Here is an 18,276-nt window from a genome sequence, read left to right as displayed (position 1 = left end):
GTTCGTGCCCCGGTCTGGGAGGATCCCACATGCCGCGGAGCGGCTGGGCCCGTGAGCCATGACCGCTGAGCCTGCGCGTCCGGAGCCTGTGCTCTGCAACGAGAGAGGCCACAACAGTGAGAGGCCCGTGTACCGCAAAAAAAAAAAAAAACAAAAAAAAACAAAAAAAACTGGGTAACTAATACCTATTAAATATTGTAGTTTTGTGTTTTTGTGGAATCAGTTACAAATTTCTGTCTGACTTAGGAAAAAATGTCTTTAGAGTTGTAGTAGAAATTGATTTTTAAAATTTTTAAAGTACTGGCTGGTCCTGAATCCAAGGTTTAATACTGATTATGACTAGAATGTAATCAAAGTTAAGGACCACTGGTAATCGGTTTCTTATTGTGAAAACCATCTCTACATTAACTAACTTGCTCAAAGCCTTCTTCAAACAGTGATGCCATGTAATTAAGAAGGATATCACAAATATAGAGACAGCATATATTTGTACAAAATATTTGTTCTGCCAGTAACTTTTGGTTACTTTGTACATGAACATTTTATTATTTATTCCTATTCTCTCTCTCTCATTTCTTCCTTACTTTTTTTTTCCTTTTTTTAAAAAAACTTTGCTTAATTATTCAAGGAACAATTCTTGTTTACCATTTATGTGTGCTAGGCCTTGGGGACACTGTAAGGGAATAGATAGACATGACCCTAATTTAAGAGCTTCCAGTCTAATGAGAGATAGAGTTTTGCTACAGACAGTTACAACACAGTATAGTACCTGTTACAATAGCTGTCATATAGGGTGCTGTATTAGTTTTTTATTATTGCTTCTTTAACAAATTGCCACAGATTTGATAGCTTAAAACAACAAATTTATTCTCTTACAGTTCTATAGGTCTGAAGTCAGACATAGATTTTACGGGGCTATAAGCAAGATGTTGGCAGGGTAACATTTTTTTCTGGAAGGTTTAGGGGAAAATGTTTTCTTTTCCAGCTTCTAGGCGCTGGCTCATGGCTCCCTTCCTCCAAAGTCTTGAAATTCAGAAACATTACATCATCTTTTGATCATTCTTTCATAGTTATTTTGCCTCTGATTCTTTCCTCAGCCAGGAAAGGTTCTCTGAATTTAAGATCATGTGATTATGTTGAACCCAGGAAGATAATCTCCTTATCCCAAGATCCGCAAGCTTAGTCACATCTACAAAGTTCATTTTGCCATCTAAAGTAGCGTGTTCACATGTTCTAGGGATTAGGATGTAAAAAATTCTTGTAGAGCCATCATTCTGCCTACCACATGCTACGCAAGTACATAAGAACGCCTCTTCTAGAACTGAGATGAAGAGTGTATTCAAGGATGACTTTCCGGAGGGAGTGATCTATCAGTTTGGACCTAAAGGACAAATAATCATTAGCTAGGAAACGGAGGGAAGGTAGAACTGGTGACAATTTCTGGCGTAGAACGTGCAAAGGTCAGCAGTTAAATGAGCAGCTTCTAGGAACTAAAAAATGTTCAGTATTACTTATAACGTGCCAGAGGCAGAGTGATGCAACACAGTCGGAGGCAAACACTAATAGACCCAGATCCTATGGAACCTTGATGACCAAGGTGAGGAGTCTAGACTTCATTCCATGAGCTGTGGTAAGTCCCTGGAGAGTTTTAAATAGATGAGTCATGTGATCAGATTTCCAGGTTTGTAAGTTGGTCCTGGCTGCAGTGCAGGGAATAGATTGAAGGGAGTGAGTTATGGTGGAAGTAAGATCTTGGAAGGTGTCATTGTAGTGATTTAAGCTGGAGATTTGGAGGAGGGCTAAATATGGGTGGTATCAGTCAGAATGGATACAGCAGACTGATTCAAGAGATATTTAGGTATTTGAAATGATAGATCTTTGTCGTTAAACAGATACAGGTAGCACAACAGAATGATTCAAATGTGACACTCCAGTTTTTGACTCAGTCATATTGGTAGAACTGGGAAATGCAGGAGAAAGAATGGTTGTGATGGTCAGAAGGTGAGTGTAGCTTTTGCCACATTGAGTTTGACTGGTTCTTTAGGTGTAGATTTCCAGTCTGTGGCTCAGAAGCTTGAATAAGAAATCTGGGCTGAAGATACTAATTAGGGATTTAAAGGTTGTAGACGATTATTTAAACTCTTTGGGTGGTGAAGGTGTAGGATCAGAAAAGAGAATCTAGGGCAGTGCCCTGAGGAAACCTATCAGTTAAGAGAGGTACAGAGGGAGAAGAATTCAACAAACAAACAAAAAAGGTGTGCCCAGAGAGATGGTGAGGGTGTGGAGTAGGGGTGAGGGACATAAAGGTAAGGTGTGATGAAACTTGGGAAAGATATTTCAGGAATGATGGCATAGTCAACACTCAGAACTATTGTTGAATGATCAGGTCTGAAAGATAAGACGTAAAATTCATGACTTTATTACTTTGGCAAGAGTAAGTACTTTTAAGGAATAGGTAGAGTCAAGATCTAGGGTTAAGTGTGTTGAGAATAGGATGGAAATATAAGCGATGGAGACAACGGTACTTTGTGGGCATTTGAAAAGCACCAGAGACTTGGGTTACGTGTTAAACGCTGATAAGAAGGCGCCAGTCCTCCTCATCCATTGATGTATCTCTCATGCAGTAAATTCTCACAGTGGTGATAGATGCTCTGCTCCTCAAACGTATTCTCAGGACGTGCCCCTAATGGTAGAGGCAAGTGAATACTTCCTCCCAGAGGGACAGTGGTGTGGCCGAAGCTTCTACAAGATCGTTTCAGGTCCTGCAGGAATCCTTATTTATTGTGGCCATAAGCATCACAGAAGGCATAAAGCCAATCGTCCAGGTGACAACTGTAGAATTGCTGTGTGTAAAGTAAACTAACTGACAATAAGAAAGTAGTCTGTGCATCAGCTCACTGCAAGCGTTTCCAAAACAGCCATAAGGACTGGAGATAAACTAATAAAGCTGCCTATTTTATATCTATATATATAACCAGCCAAGACTCTCACTAATGACCCATTAATAAGGAAACAAAGTGGAATTATTAGATCTAGGAATACTTTTAAAAATCTAGAGGAAGTGTGTTGGTAGCAAAGTTGAGTCAAGTTACAGGCCATCTTGGAATCCATTAAACATAATGATCAAGTACTCACAGCTTTGAAAAATGACTCTGCCTTTTCATTACTCAAAGTTGGGATTACACCTCAAACGTCCATCAAAGTCAGTTGGTCAGGTAAGGTCGTATTCTAAAATACATAACCTAAAAAGGTCTCTCAAAATGCAAGTCATACCTTTTTCTCAGATTAAATTATCCAAAATGAATTGAGCATTTATTTCAATCTATTGTTTCTGTCAGCATTTGTGAGCTGCCTGATGAGAGGAACCAAAATAAGTTCCAGTTTGTCCACCACACACCAAGTGACACCCAGGCTCACGCCAGGGCCATTGTCTGGGAGGATATCATTTTGTTCCTTGAATAAATAAACTGCTTTTAAAAAGTTACTTGAAAAAAAGGGAACGACTTAATACTTACACCGTTTTGTTCATTTCCCTGGTAACCATAATTTCATGGAAAATGGAGGCAAGGTAATCTATCTGTTTTTTATCAACAAATTAAAGGGAAACCAATATTAAATACATCAAGGACTTTTCTATCTGTTGAGCCACTGTAGCAAACATCTTCTAAGTATTTTTTGCCTCTCTCTAATATGAGACCTCTTTTTTTCAAATTAACTTAAATTTCACAGTTGCTGTGGGAATTGCTTTCATTGTCCTAGGATTTCCTTCTGTGTTTAAAAAAAAAAAAAAGTGTAAAAAAGAAAGGCTTTATTTTATTTAAGACTTAATAGTCTAAGAGCTTTTACATAAAATGTGAGCGACTTTTAACAAAACAGCAGATGTGAAATTAATACATCAATGTCTCTCATTGGAACAGGGAAAAGCAGGAAGAAGGAGAAATGCCAGGATGCTGACCTGTACCCTCTAGTGGAAACAGAACCATGTCCTTGTGATGTGTTTACATCTCATCCTTACGGAAATTGGTCAGACTGCATTCTTCCTGAAGGCAGAAGGGAGCCTCAGAGAGGATTGCGGGTACAAGAAGACAGCAAAGAATGTGGAGAAGGCATGCGTTTTCGAGCAATAGCCTGCTCTGATAAAAATGGAAGACCTGTTGACCCCACCCACTGCAACAGCTCTGGTAAGGAGATGGGTGAGGAGTAACAGATGAGGACATTGACATACAGCCTAGGAGGGCCATCCCAGGTCTAGAATTGGTAGCCTCGTTCCTTAGTAATTACTTCAGTTCTTCTTTGTCAAAAACACACCACCTCTCATAAAATATGGACATATGAAATGCACATATCCATATCACACTGATTATCTGGAACGTGATCGTTTGGGATCTTTGACTCACCTCACTCTATACTTCACCTCTGGCCACTTGTTTCCTGGCGGTGAGCTCAGTTGCTCTTCCTCTAAGAAAGCCAAAGCCCAATGCAAATGAATATATTTTACAGTGTTTATTGGTACTCTGATCATATATATAGAAGGCATCAGTCCTTGAATTTCTTATAAGGATGTTGACAAAATACCAATGAAAAAGTTAATTTTAAATGTTTTATGGTACAATGTGTAAGTATACCCAAATTTATAGACGAAAACTGTAGAAAAGGAATGAGGCAATCTGGCAGAATTTTTGAGTTGTTAATCAAGGAGAAGACTGTATTTTTATTTATCTTTGAACATTGGGATAATTTAAAAGATATGGGGAACAGAGAAAGGAATGATGATTAAATACAGCTGGGGTACACATTGATGGAAGAGGCTGAGACTAATGATTACAATGGAACTTATGAATTTCCTGCTCTATTTTTTGGTTTTTAATTACCTTAAGAAACTGAAGTTAGGGATTTTACAGAAGGTGTGGATAGAGAGAATTTATGCTGGAATGGCAGACTCTGAAAAAAGATGAAAGATTTTTGTCTCTGTCATCAAGGTCTTATATCCTAATAAGCTTCCTAATAATACCAGAAATGGCAAATTGAATTCACTTTTAACACACAAGTAAATCATAGTTCATCCTTATTCTTTATTTCCGATGTATCAGTTCATTTTAGTTAGGATATACCTGGATCATTACAGGAATGCAATTTAAGGTTTAACGATTTTTAATTAGTGTCATCATTGCTCTACTTCCTAGGTTAGTCTACAGAATTGCATTCAGTGATTTTACTTTCAGAAACATTAAACACATCACAAGCAAGTAATGGACCCATTTTACAGAGGCCAAAGTTGGTTTGCTCTGGTCTTTGTTTTTCACCTTTAATATACATAATGGTTTATTTTTAAATTTTTTTCTTGAAATATATTTGACATATATACCTTGAATTTATGCAATGCTATAACATATTAATTCAAGACATTTATAGGTTGTAATATGATTGTAATTATAGTGATAATTAATACTTTTAACATTATATAATTATCATTTCTTTTTAGTGGTTGGAATAATCTAGTCTCAGCAAGTTTGATTATAACACAATATTGTTGTCCGTATTCACTGTATTGTGCATTAGATCTCTAGGACTTACTACTACTCATTCCAAGTTTGTACCATTAAACAAACTATTCTATCCCTGTCTATCCCTCTGTTCCCATGCCCTGGAAACCACCATTTTACTCTGCTTTTGTGAGTTTGGCTTTTTTAGATTCCACGTATAAGTGATATAACATGGTATTTTTCTTTCTCTGTCTGACTCATCTCACTTAGTATAATATCCTCAAGGTCCATTCAGATTGTTACAAATGGAAGATGTTTTTCTCATGGCTGAATAATAGTCCATTATGTTTATACACTACAAATTCTTAATCCATTCATCTGTTTATGGGTGCATAGATTATTTCTAAATCTCAGCTATTGTGGATAGTGCTGTAATATACGTGGGCGTGCATACATCTCTTTGATATCCTGTTTTTATTTCCTGTGGGTATATACCCAGAAGTGAAATTGTTGGATCATATGATAGTTCTATTAATTTTTTAAGGAACCTCTATATTGTTTTACATAGTAGCTGCACCAATTTACATTTTCACCAACAGTGTGCAAGTATCCCTTTCTCTACATCCTCATTAACACTTATTATCGCTTGTCTTCTTGTTGCTATTCTAAAAGGTGTCAAGAGATAGCACATGTGGTTTTGATTTGCATTTCCCTGATGATAGTGATGTTGAGCATCTTTTCATGTACCTCTTGGCCATTTGGTTGTTTTCTTTGGAAAAAGTCTATTTAGGTTCTCTGCCTAGTGTTTAACTGGGTTGTTTGTTTTTTGTTATTAAGTTTTGTAAGATACTTTATATATTTTTGGAAATTAACCCCTTATCCAATATATGGTTTGCAAATTTCCTCCCATTCTGTAGGTTGTCTTTTCATTATGTTAGTTGTTTCTGTTTCTGTGCAAAATCTTTTAAGTTTGTTGTGATTCTATTTGTTGACTTTTACTTTTATTGTTTATGCTTTTGGTGTCATATCCAGAAAATCATTGTCAGGACCACTATTGAGCTTCTTTTCTACATTTTCTTCTAGGAGTTTTATGGTATCAGGTCTTATGTTTAAGTCTTTTATCCATTTCAAGTTAATATTTGTGAGTTGTGTAAGATAAGGGTCCAATTTCATTGTTCTACGTGTGTTTATCCAGATTTCCCAGCACAATTTTATTTTTTACATCTTTGTTAGAGTATAATTACTTCACAATGGTGTGTCAGTTTCTGCTTTATAACAAACTGAATCAGTTATACATATACATATGTCCCCATATCTCTTCCCTCTTGCATCTCCCTCCCTACCACCCTCCCTATCCCACCCTCCTAGGTGGTCACAAAGCACCAAGCTGATCTCCCTGTGCTATGCGCCCAGCACCATTTTTTGAAGAGACGATCACTTCTCCATCAGGTGATCCTGGCTCCCTTACCAAATATTAGTTAACTCCCTTACCAAATATTAGTTAACTGAATATGTGGGGGTTTACTTCTGGGCTCTCTAATCTATTCCATTTGTCTGTGTCTATTTTTATGCTTGTATCACATTGTTTTAATTACTGTAGCTTTGTAGTATAGTTTAAAATCAGGAAGTGTGATACCTCCAGTTTTGTTCTTTCTCAGGATTTATTTGGCTCCTTTGGGTTATTTGTGGTTCCTTAAAAATTTTAGGAGTTTTCTTCTTCTATTTCTGTGAAGAATGCCACTGGAATTTTGATAGAGATTGTGTTGAATCTATATATGACTTGGGGTAGTATGGACATTTTAACAATATTCTTATCCATGAGTAAAGGATGTCTTTCCATTTCTTATGCCTTCTTCAGTTTCTTTCAATGAAGTCATAATTTTTATTGTACAGATCTTTCACTTACTCAGTTACATTTATTCCTAGGTATTTTTTTTATATTTGATGCTATTGTGAATGGGATAATTTATTTTTCAGATGTTTCATTATTAACAAATAGAAACAACACTGATTTCTTTATTTTGATTTTTATATCCTCCAACTTTACTGAAATCATTGATTAGTTCCAACAGTTTTTAGTTGAATCTTGCAATTATCTATATACAAAATAATATCATCTGTAAATAGTGACAGCTGTACTTTTTCCATTCTGATTTGGGTATCTTTTATTTTTTTTGTTTTGCCTAATTGCTCTGTCTAGACTTCTGATACTATACTGAATAAGAATGGTAAGAGTAGGCAACCATGTCTTGTTTCTAATCTTAGAGGAAAAGCTTTCAATTTTTTTTTTACTGAGTATAACGTTAGCTCTGGGTTTGTCATAGATGGCTTTTGTTATGTTGAGGTATGTTCCTTCTATACACAATCTTTTGAGTTTATTTTTTAAATAAATTTATTTATTTGTTTATTTTTGGCTGTGTTGGGTCTTCACTGCTGCTCGCGGGCTTTCTCTGGTTGTGGCAAGTGGGGGCTACTCTTGTTGTGGTGCACAGGCTTCTCACTGCAGTGGCTTCTCTTGTTGCGGAGCATAGGCTCTAGGCACATGGGCTTCAGTAGTTGTGGCAAAAGGGCTCAGTAGTTGTGGCTCGCCGGCTCTAGAGTGCAGACCCAGTAGTTGTGGTGCATGGGCTTAGCTGCTCTGCGGCATGTGGGAGGGATCTTCCCAGACCAGGGCTCGAACCCGTGTCCCCTGCACTGGCAGGTGGATTCTTAACCACTGCATCACCAGGGAAGTACCTCTTTTGAGGTTTTTATCATGGAAGGATGTCGTATTTTGTCAAATCCTTTTCTGTATCTATTGTGATGATCATGTGATTATTTTCTTTCATTCTATTAATGTAATGTAATACGTTTATCAGTTTGAACCATCTTTGCATCCCAGGCTCATGGTGTATAATCCTTTTAGTGTGCTCAATTCAGTTTGCTAATATTTTGTTGAAAAATTTTGTATCTGTATTCATTAGTAATATTGGTCTATAGTTTTCTTATAGTGGCTATATCTGGCTTTGGTATTAGGGTAATACTGGCCTTGTAGAATGAGTTAGGAAGTGTTCCCTCCTCTTCAATTTTTTAGAAGAGTTTGGGAAGGATTGGCATTAATTATTCTTTAAATGTTTGGTAGAATTCACATGTGAAACCGTCTAGTCCTATGGTTTTCTGTATTGGGAGATTTTTGGTTACTGTTTCAGTCTCCTTCCTCATTATTGGTCTGTTCAGATTTTCTGTTCTTCCAGATTCAGTCTTGGTGGGTTATAAGTTTCTAGAAATTTATCTATTTCTTCTAGGTTGTCTAATTTGTTGGCATATAGCAGGTCATAGTACTCTCTTATTTCTGTAGTATCAGTTGTAGTGTCTTCTCTTTTATTTCTAATTTTGAGTCTTCTGTTGTTTTCTTAGTCTAGCTAAAGGTTTGTCAGCTTTATCTTTTGGAAAATCCAGCTCTTTCATTGATTCTTTCTATTGTTTTTCTGGTCTCTATTTCATTTGTTTTCTCTCCAATCTGTATTTCCTTTCTTCTGCTAACTTTGGGCTTAATTTTTCCTTCTGGGTACTGGAGATGTAAAGTTATTTACTTGAGATCTTTCTAATTTCTTAATACATCCATTTATCACTATAAACTTTCCTCTCAGAGCTGCTTTTTGCAGCATCCCCTAGGATTTGATATGTTTTCTCTCCATTTTCATTTGCTTCAAGATTTTTTTTTTCCTTTTTGATTCTTTGATCCATTGGTTTTCAGAAGTGTATTGTTTGGTTTCCACATATTTGTAGATTTTCCAGCTTTCTTCTTGTTGATTTCTAGTTTTATACCATTGTGGTCAGAAAAGATAGTATTTCAGTCTCCTCAAATTAGCTAAGATTTATCTTGGTCCTCTCATGATCTAATATCCTGTATGCACGTGAGAAGAATGTATATTCTGCTGCTGTTGGTTGGAATGTTCTATATATGTCTGTTAAGTCCATTTGGTCTAAAGTATGGTTCAATTCCCACATTTCAGTGTTGATTTTCTGTCTGGATGATCTATCCACTGCTGACACTGAGGTATTGAAGTCTCCTACTATTACTGTATTGTTGTATATTTCTCCCTTCATATCTGTTAGTATTTGCTTAATATATTTAGGTGCTTCAATGTTGGGTGTGTATATATATTCATGATTGTTATATCTTCTATGTATATTGACCCCTTTATCATTATAAAATGACCTTCTTTGTGTCCTGTTACAGTTTTTGGCTTGAAGTCTATTTTGTTTGATAAGTATGGCTATGCCCACTTACTTTTGGTTTCCACTTGCATGGAATATGTGCTGTCTCTTCACTTTGAGCCTCTGTGTGTTTTTAGAACTGAAAGAAGTTTCTTGTAGGCAGCATATAGTTGGATCTTGTTTTTCTGTTTTGGTTGTTTTTTGTTTGTGTGTTTGTTCTCTGTATGTTTTCATGGCTGTTGTTTTTTATCCGCCCAGCCACCCTTTGCCTTTTGATTGGTGACTTCAGTCCATTTATGTTTCGAGTGATTATTGATATGTAAGGGCTTACTGCTGCCATCTTCTTGTCTGCTTTCTGGTTGTTTTGTATGTTCATTATTTCTTCCCCCTGTTTCTCCCTGCCTTTGCAAAGCAGTGGTGTTCTATAGTTGTATGCTCTGTCTCCCCCTTTTTACGTTTTGTGAATTTACTCTAGATTTTTGCTTTGTGGTTATCACCTCCTCTATGAAAGAGGTCATCACTGTCTACCTCTTCTGCCAGAGAGGTAGCCAGTGCTGCTTCCAAAAGCCCAGCCCCTTGTTGTTCATCTGTGGGGAGGGGAGGCCACCTTGGAAATTTTCTACCTCTCCTCTGCTTCCAAACTCTGCTCTTTCTCACTCCAGTGGCATTCTGGAATCTCCCTTTAGGCAGGCTGGACTTCCAATCATTCTCTTCTCCATGGTTATCTGCCCAGTTTTGCACTCTCCAGGTTCTTTCTTTTCTAATCTCAGTGAGTGGGACTGGGGCCAGTTTGCCAACTCCCTTGTATCAGCAACCCTCACTGAGATCCCCCTTGTTTATTTTTGGATGCACAGGTGGACTAGAAACCTCCACATCCCTTTGTGAAATATGCAGAAGCACTTTTGTTTGGTAATAGATGTCTAATTAGTTGTTACAAAGAGGAAAGAGAAGAGAAGAGAGAAGAGAGACACCACCATGATGCTGATGTCACCTACATATTGGTTTATTAGTCGTTTGATCAAAACCTGTATACTGATCACCTGCTATGTACCTAGTCTTCTTCTATGATTTGGGTATACAATTATGGGGAAATCAGGGACTTGTGCAGCTTATTGTCTAGTGGAGGATAGAGAAAAAAACAAATTAATAAAGGAATTTCAAGTCTTGATTAGCCCTTATGATGCTGAACAGAAAATCTTGAGACTTTAGGGAAGTCCTCACTAAAGTGACATACACTTGTGATGTGAAGAGTGAGATGACAACCATGTGAAAAATACATACAAGTTAATGTCAGTTAGTGGGGTAAGCATGTCCAGAGCATATAAGGCAGAAATGAAGTACCAGCAAAAAAACACAAAGGAAGCCCTCAGGAATGAGGAGAGTTGTTTTGAAATGCTGTGGAAGAAGTAGGCAGAATCTTGTGGGATAAAGCAAGGAGTCTGGATATAATTCAAGTGAAGTCATTAGGTGGGAAGAGTGGTAGATGATGCGATGCAAGTTAGGTGTTTAAAAAAATTACTTTTGACTAGTGTGTATAGATTGGCTTCAATGAAGCAAGGATGCCATTAGGAGACTATTGCAATAGTCAATGTGTAATACATGATTTTAGGTAAGACTTAAGATGGCAGTAATAGAGCAAATATAGTGTTAAGATAAAATTCAAAGATAGAATTAAGATTATTCCAAATGCCAGTCATCTTTTTAAAAATATATTATCTATCATTCATCTCTAATTTTTCAAGGGTTTATATGTGTGTATGTGGTGTTTAATTTAGAAATAATCATTTCATATTAGAAAAGAACATATCCTCAAGGAAGAGGAGGCATTGAAAATGGAACCAATTTACAGAGCAATAGCAAAAGCTGTTAGAGAATCTAAAAGATTTTCACTGAATGAAAACAGTGCATTGATCAGGATTTACCAGAGACTTGTAACTTTTATGATATTTGTGTTGATATTTTTACATTACATTTTTCAAAAAAAAGATTTTTAAGAATAGTAAATGAAAATACTCCCAATGGGTCACTTCTAAGGGTAAGAGACATATCCATCTATCAAGGGAAAAGAAAACGTTTAATGGTCACTAATAGACGTTTTTTTTTAATATCCTTGAGTACTAACTCACTATTAAGAATTCTATTTTCATCCCAGACAAACTGAAGCAGAGAGCAGTGACCTCAATCTGGCTTTCTTAATAAGAACAGTAAATGCTTTGCCCTTTTAAGCTTCAACATAGGTTTGTCTTCCATCTGCATCTGGAAGACACAAATGGAATTCCCCAAGATAATATCAGAGAAATTTCCTCATGAGGATAATTATTCCTCATGCTGAGGTGTCCTAGGTGGCCCCTGCTGGTACATACAGCTGTGGGCAACACAGTTCACTAAATTCTGAATTATCTATGCTGATGGATTTCATGGAAGATTCAAACCACAGATAATACTAGCCAGGTCTCTTTATCTTTAGGAATATCACTGAGGAGACCAGTAGTAAAATTACGCTTCATTAAAACAAACAAACAAACAAACAAAAAAACTTCAGAGTAGAATTTGTATCTATATCCTGTCAGCAATTGTTTGCTCCTACTGCGTTCCATCACTGCCTAATGTTAAAGTGTTGCATGTAGTTCCCAACTGTGTGTGACAACAGGGCAGATGTTGACTCTGATTACCTAATTCAGTCAACAGAATAGCGTGTGCCAAAATAAAGATACTTGAGGTGAATTACTTCCAACTATGTCTCTTATCCCAGTGATTTTTTTGGACAAAGAATAGGACATAAAAGCACCCCACACCTCAACACACTTCATTCTTCTCTCTCCCTTTCCCTGCCTTCAGCCCTCCCTTCACTGCAGTCTCTGCTCATAGCAAGTCTTTGCCTAACTCCTCTAATAAATCAATCTACCTTATCACTTCCTATTCCCCTTACCAGTTTTCATCTTTCTTCATAGTACTTAATCACCAACTAAAATGCATTTACATTTTAAAAATACTGTCTCCTGGGCTTCCCTGGTGGCGCAGTGGTTGAGAGTCCGCCTGCCGATGCAGGGGACACGGGTTCGTGCCCCGGTCCAGGGAGATCCCACATGCCGCAGAGCGGCTGGGCCCGTGAGCCATGGCCGCTGAGCCTGCGCACCCGGAGCCTGTGCTCCACAACGGGAGAGGCCACAGCAGTGAGAAGCCCGCGTACTGAAAAAAAAAAAAAAAAAAAAAAAATACTGTCTCTTATGATTGGATGGTAAAATTCCAAGAAAGAAAGAACTGCTTTTTAGGTTTTTTTTTTTTTTTTTCCAACTGTATCCATGGCACCTAGAATGGTACCTGAAAGTTAGTAGGTATTTAAAATGTATTTTTGAGTACATGACTGTACCATCAGGTCTTAATAATTGTACCTCCTAAGCATTTCTCAAACTTTTCCTTTTCTTTTGCGATCTACTACACCCAGTGACAGATGTTACAGTCTTGTTTTCACACCTGATATTTATTATGCCAAGAGCCATCAGCCATCACAGGAAAAGGCAAATGTGGCTGTGCCCGTGCTCTGCTGTCAGTTTCTCCCGGTCTCTTCTTCACATACCAGCCCCTTGACAGGACATCAAAGGAATTCCATGACTATGTAGTCTGCCTGGCATGCTCTTTATCCTCCTTTTGTGAGATTCCTCCTTCTTTGGGATAAGACCAAGTGATGCCTAGTCCAGGAAGCATTTTTCCTACTTCCTATACCAGGGTGTGTGAGGGGATCATCCTTGAGGATTCCAATGAGTCCTATGCTTTTCTTTATCAATATATTTAGTTTTATTTTTTAAATCACCATGTATATGTCTATTTCTGTTACTAACCTGATTGTTTATTGAATCAGGCTCCTTTCAGGTGTACTGAAGCGGGTTCATTTCTCCATGCCCAGTGCCTAACATGGGGTCTGGCTCATCACAGGCTCTGAGTGTATGTTGGCTGAATGAATGAAAAGATAAGTTTAGATATGACAAGAGTCAATATGATCTCAGATTCAAGTGGTGGCTTGAATCGAGACCTTAGTTCTCTGCCCAGGAATTGGACCTGGGTAGTCTGGATGAAAACCAGGAATCCTAGTCACTAGACCACCAGAGGCTAGAGGCTAGAAGCAAAGTTCCCCTGGCTTTTGCCCCCACTGAAAAATGCATTTCTCAAGGAGGCAAAAACTGTAAAAAACTGGAACAAAGTTTATTATTAGAAACACAGAACAAGAAGTGGGAGAGCACGCAGAGATACAGTTTATTTAAGAGAGAAGCAAGGCAGAGATACACACCCGGAGAGAAAAGGGTGTGGGCATCCCCCCTAATGAGAAGGAGTGCAGTAAAGAGGCAGTTAAGTCATTTATATAGGGCTTTTCTTCCACGTCTCTGTTTACCTTTGGCCAATTATCTTGTTTCTTTTTCCACACCTGACCTGCCCTAAGATCCACCCCAACATGTGTGCACAACTTTTTTCAAAGATAGAGTCTAGCCCACAGGCCTATGGGAGGGCTGGCATTACCTATTATGGGGTGGTGCCCTCTCCTTTTTGACCTCCAAGAGCCTTTCTGCACATATGTAATTGGGGAGGTCTCCTTGACCTTAAGAATGAGAAATATGTGGTCTCTTTATCTTTTGTCTGGGCAAGACTCAGCTCCTCTCTGCCCCTGCCATTACTATTATCTTGAAGTATTCACCGGAGGCAAAGTCCAGCTATATACCATGTTTCTGTTCTTGTTTCTTTTTTTTTTAATTTATTTATTTTATTAGTCATCCATTTTATACACATCAGTGTATACATGTCAATCCAAATCTCCCAATTCATCACCCCCCCCACCCCCCATGGCTTTCCCCCCTTGGTGTCCATACATTTGTTCTCTACATCTGTATCTCAGTTTCTACCCTGCAAACTGGTTCATCTGTACCATTTTCCAGGTTCCACATATATGCGTTAATATACGATACTTGTTTTGATCTTTATGACTTACTTCACTCTGTATGACAGTCTCTAGATGCATCCACGTCTCTACAAATGACCCAATTTCGTTCCTTTTTATGGCTGAGTAGTATTCCATTGTATATATGTACCACATCTTCTTTATCCATTCGTCTGTCAATGAGCATTTAGATTGCTTCCATGACCTGGCTATTGTAAATAGTGCTGCAATGAACATTGGGGTACATGTGTCTTTTTGAATTATGGTTTTCTCTGGGTATATGCCCAGTAGTGGGATTGCTGGGTCATATGGTAATTCTATTTTTAGTTCTTTAAGGAACCTCCATATTGTTCTCCATAGTGGCTGTATCACTTTACATCTCCACCAACAGTGCAAGAGGGTTCCCTTTTCTCCACACCCTCTCCAGCATTTGTTGGTGGTAGATTTTCTGATGATGCCCATTCTAACTGGTGTGAGGTGATACCTCATTGTAGTTTTGATTTGAATTTCTCTAATAATTAATGATGTTGAGCAACTTTTCAAGTGCTTCTTGGCCATCTGTATATCTTCTTTGGATAAATGTCTATTTAGGTCTTCTGCCCATTTTTGGATTGGGTTGTTTGTTTTTTAAATATTGAGCTACATGAGCTATTTATATATTTTGGAGATTAATCCTTTGTCTGATGATTCATTTGCAAATATTTTCTCGCATTCTGAGGGTTGTCTTTTTGTGTTGTTTATGGTTTAATTGCTGTGCAAAAGTTTTTAAGTTTCATTAGATCCCAGTTGTTTATTTTTGTTTTTATTTCCATTACTCTAGGAGGTGGATCAAAAAAGATCTTGCTGTAATTTATGTCAAAGAGTGTTCTTCCTATGTTTCCCTATAAGAGTTTTATAGTGTCCAGTCTTAGATTTAGGTCTTTAATCCATTTTGAGTTTATTTTTGTGTTTGCTGTTAGGGAGTGTTCTAATTTCATTCTTTTACATGAAGCTGTCCAGTTTTCCCAGCACCACTTATTGAAGAGACTGTCTTTTCTCCATTGTGTATCCTTGCCTCCTTTGTCATAGATTAGTTGACCATAGATACGTGTGTTTATCTCTGGGCTTTCTATCCTGTTCCATTGATCTATTTTCTGTTTTTGTGCCAATACCATATTGTCTTGATTACTGTAGCTTTGTAGTATAGTCTGAAGTCAGGGGGTCTGATTCCTCCAGCTCCGTTTTTTTTTCCCTCAAGACTGCTTTGCTCTTCAGGGTCTTTTGTGTCTCCATTCAAATTTTAAGATTTTTTGTTCTAGTTCTGTAAAAAATGCCATGAGTAATTTGATAGGCATTGCATTCAATCTGTAGATTGCTTTGGGTAGTGTAGTCATTTTCACAATATTGATTCTCCCAATCCAAGAACATGGTATATCTCTCCATCTGTTGGTATCGTCTTTAATTTCTTTCATCAGTGTCTTATAGTTTTCTGCATACAGATCTTTTGTCTCCCTAGGTAGGTTTATTCCTAGGTATTTTATTCTTTTTGTTGCAGTGGTAAATGGGAGTGTTTCCTTAATTTCTCTTTCAGATTTTTCATCATTAGTGTATAGGAATGCAAGAGATTTCTGTGCATTAATTTTGTATCCTGCAACTTTACCAGATTCATTGATTAGCTCTAGTAGTTTTGTGGTGGCATCTTTAGGATTCTCTATGTATAGTATCATGTCATCTGCAAACAGTGACAGTTTTACTTCTTCTTTTCCAATTTGTATTCCTTTTATTTTTCTTCTCTGATTGCTGTGTCTAAGACTTCCAAAAATATGTTGAATAATAGTGGTGAGAGTGGACATCCTGGTCTTGTTCCTGATCTTAGACGAAATGCTTTCAGTTTTTCACCATTGAGAATGATGTTTGCTGTGGGTTTGTCATATATGGCATTTATTATGTTGAGGTAGGTTCCCTCTATGCCCGCTTTCTGGAGAGTTTTTATCATAAAAGGGTGTTGAATTTTGTCAAAAGCTTGTTCTGCATCTATTCAGATGATCATATGGTTTTTATTCTTCAATTTGTTAATATGGTGTATCACATTGATTTACATATATTGAAGAATCCTTGCATTGCTGGGGTAAATCCCAGTTGATCATGGTATCTGATACTTTTAATGTATTGTTGGATTCTGTTTGCTAGTATTTTGTTGAGGATTTTTGCATCTATATTCATCAGTGATATTGGTCTGTAATTTTCCTTTTTTGTAGTATCTTTGTCTGGTTTTGGTATCAGGCTGATGGTGGCCTCATAGAATGAGATTGGGAGTGTTCCTTCCTCTGCAATTTTTGGAAGAGTTTGAGAAGGATGGGTGTTAGCTCTTCTCTAAATGTTTGATAGAATTCACCTGTGATGTCTCTGGTCCTGGACTTTTGTTTGTTGGAAAATTTTTAATCACAGTTTCAATTTCATTATGTGTGATTGGTCTGTTCATATTTTCTATTTCTTCCTGGGTCAGTCTTGGAAGGTTATACCTTTCTAAGAATTTGTCCATTTCTTCCAGGTTGTGCATTTTACTGGCATGGAGTTGCTTGTAGTAGTCTCTTAGTATGCTTTGTATTTCTGCAGTGTCTGCTGTAACTTCTCCTTTTTCATTTCTAATATTACTGATTTGAGTCCTGTCCCTGTTTTTGTTGATGAATCTGGCTAATGGTTTATCAATTTTGTTTATCTTTTCAAAGAACCAGCTTTTAGTTTTATTGATCTTTGCTCTTGTCTTCTGTGTTTCTATTTCATTTATTTCTGCTCTGATCTTTATGATTTCTTTCCTTCTGCTAACATTGGGTTTGGTTTGGTCGTCTTTCTCTAGTTCCTTTAGGTGTAACCTTAGATTGTTTGAAATTTTTCTTATTTCTTGAGGTAGGCTTGTATAGCTATAAAATTCCCTCTTAGAACTGCTTTTGCTGCATCCCATAGGTTTCAGATCATCATGTTTTCATTGTCATTTGTCTCTAGGTATTTTTTGACTTCCTCTTTGATTTCTTCAGTGATCTTTTGGTTATTTAGTAACATTGTTTAGCCTCCATGTGTTTGTACTTTTTACATTTTTTTCCCTGTAATTCATTGCTAATCTCATAGCGTTGTGGTCAGAAAAGATGCTTGATATGATTTCAGTTTTCTTAAATTTACTGAGGCTTGATTTGTGACCCAAGAAGTGATCTCTCCTGGAGAATGTTCTGTGTGCACTTGAGAAGAAAGTGTAATCTGCTGTTTTTGGATGGAATGTCCTATAAATATCACTTAAGTCTATCTGGTCTACTGTGTCATTTAAAGCTTGTGTTTCTGTATTAATTTTCTGTTTGGATGATCTGTCCATTGGAGTAAATGAGGTGTTAAAGTCCCCCACTATTATTGTGTTACTGTCGATTTCCTCTTTTACAGCTGTTAGCAGTTGCCTTATGTATTGAGGTGCTCCTGTGTTGAGTGCATATATATTTATATTTGTTATATCTTCTTCTTGGATTGATCCTTTGGTCATTATGTAGTATCCTTCCTTGTCTCTTGTAATATTCTTTATTTTAAAGTCTATTTTATCTGATATGAGTATTGCTACTGCAGCTTTCTTTTGATTTCTGTTTGCATGGAATATCTTTTTCTATCCCCTCACTTTCAGTCTGTATGTGTCCCTAGGTCTGAAGT

General features: G+C 37.2%; 1 protein-coding gene across 1 annotated transcript in view; it reads left to right on the top strand.

Moving 5' to 3' along the window:
* Positions 1-18,276, top strand: part of THSD7B (thrombospondin type 1 domain containing 7B) — a gene marked incomplete at both ends in the record, with an annotated part of 764,094 nt that overhangs the window by 513,533 nt on the left and 232,285 nt on the right. The window contains one exon of the mRNA XM_082658783.1: positions 3,918-4,181. Within this exon, the coding sequence (XP_082514909.1) occupies positions 3,918-4,181 (264 nt within the window). The remainder of the gene's footprint in view (positions 1-3,917; positions 4,182-18,276) is intronic.

This window comes from Grampus griseus (assembly GCF_964374135.1).
Source record: "Grampus griseus genome assembly, chromosome: 7".
Lineage (NCBI taxonomy): Eukaryota > Metazoa > Chordata > Mammalia > Artiodactyla > Delphinidae > Grampus > Grampus griseus.
The sequence above is the reverse complement of the archived record's forward strand: the minus strand, read 5'-3'. Positions and strand labels throughout refer to the sequence as shown.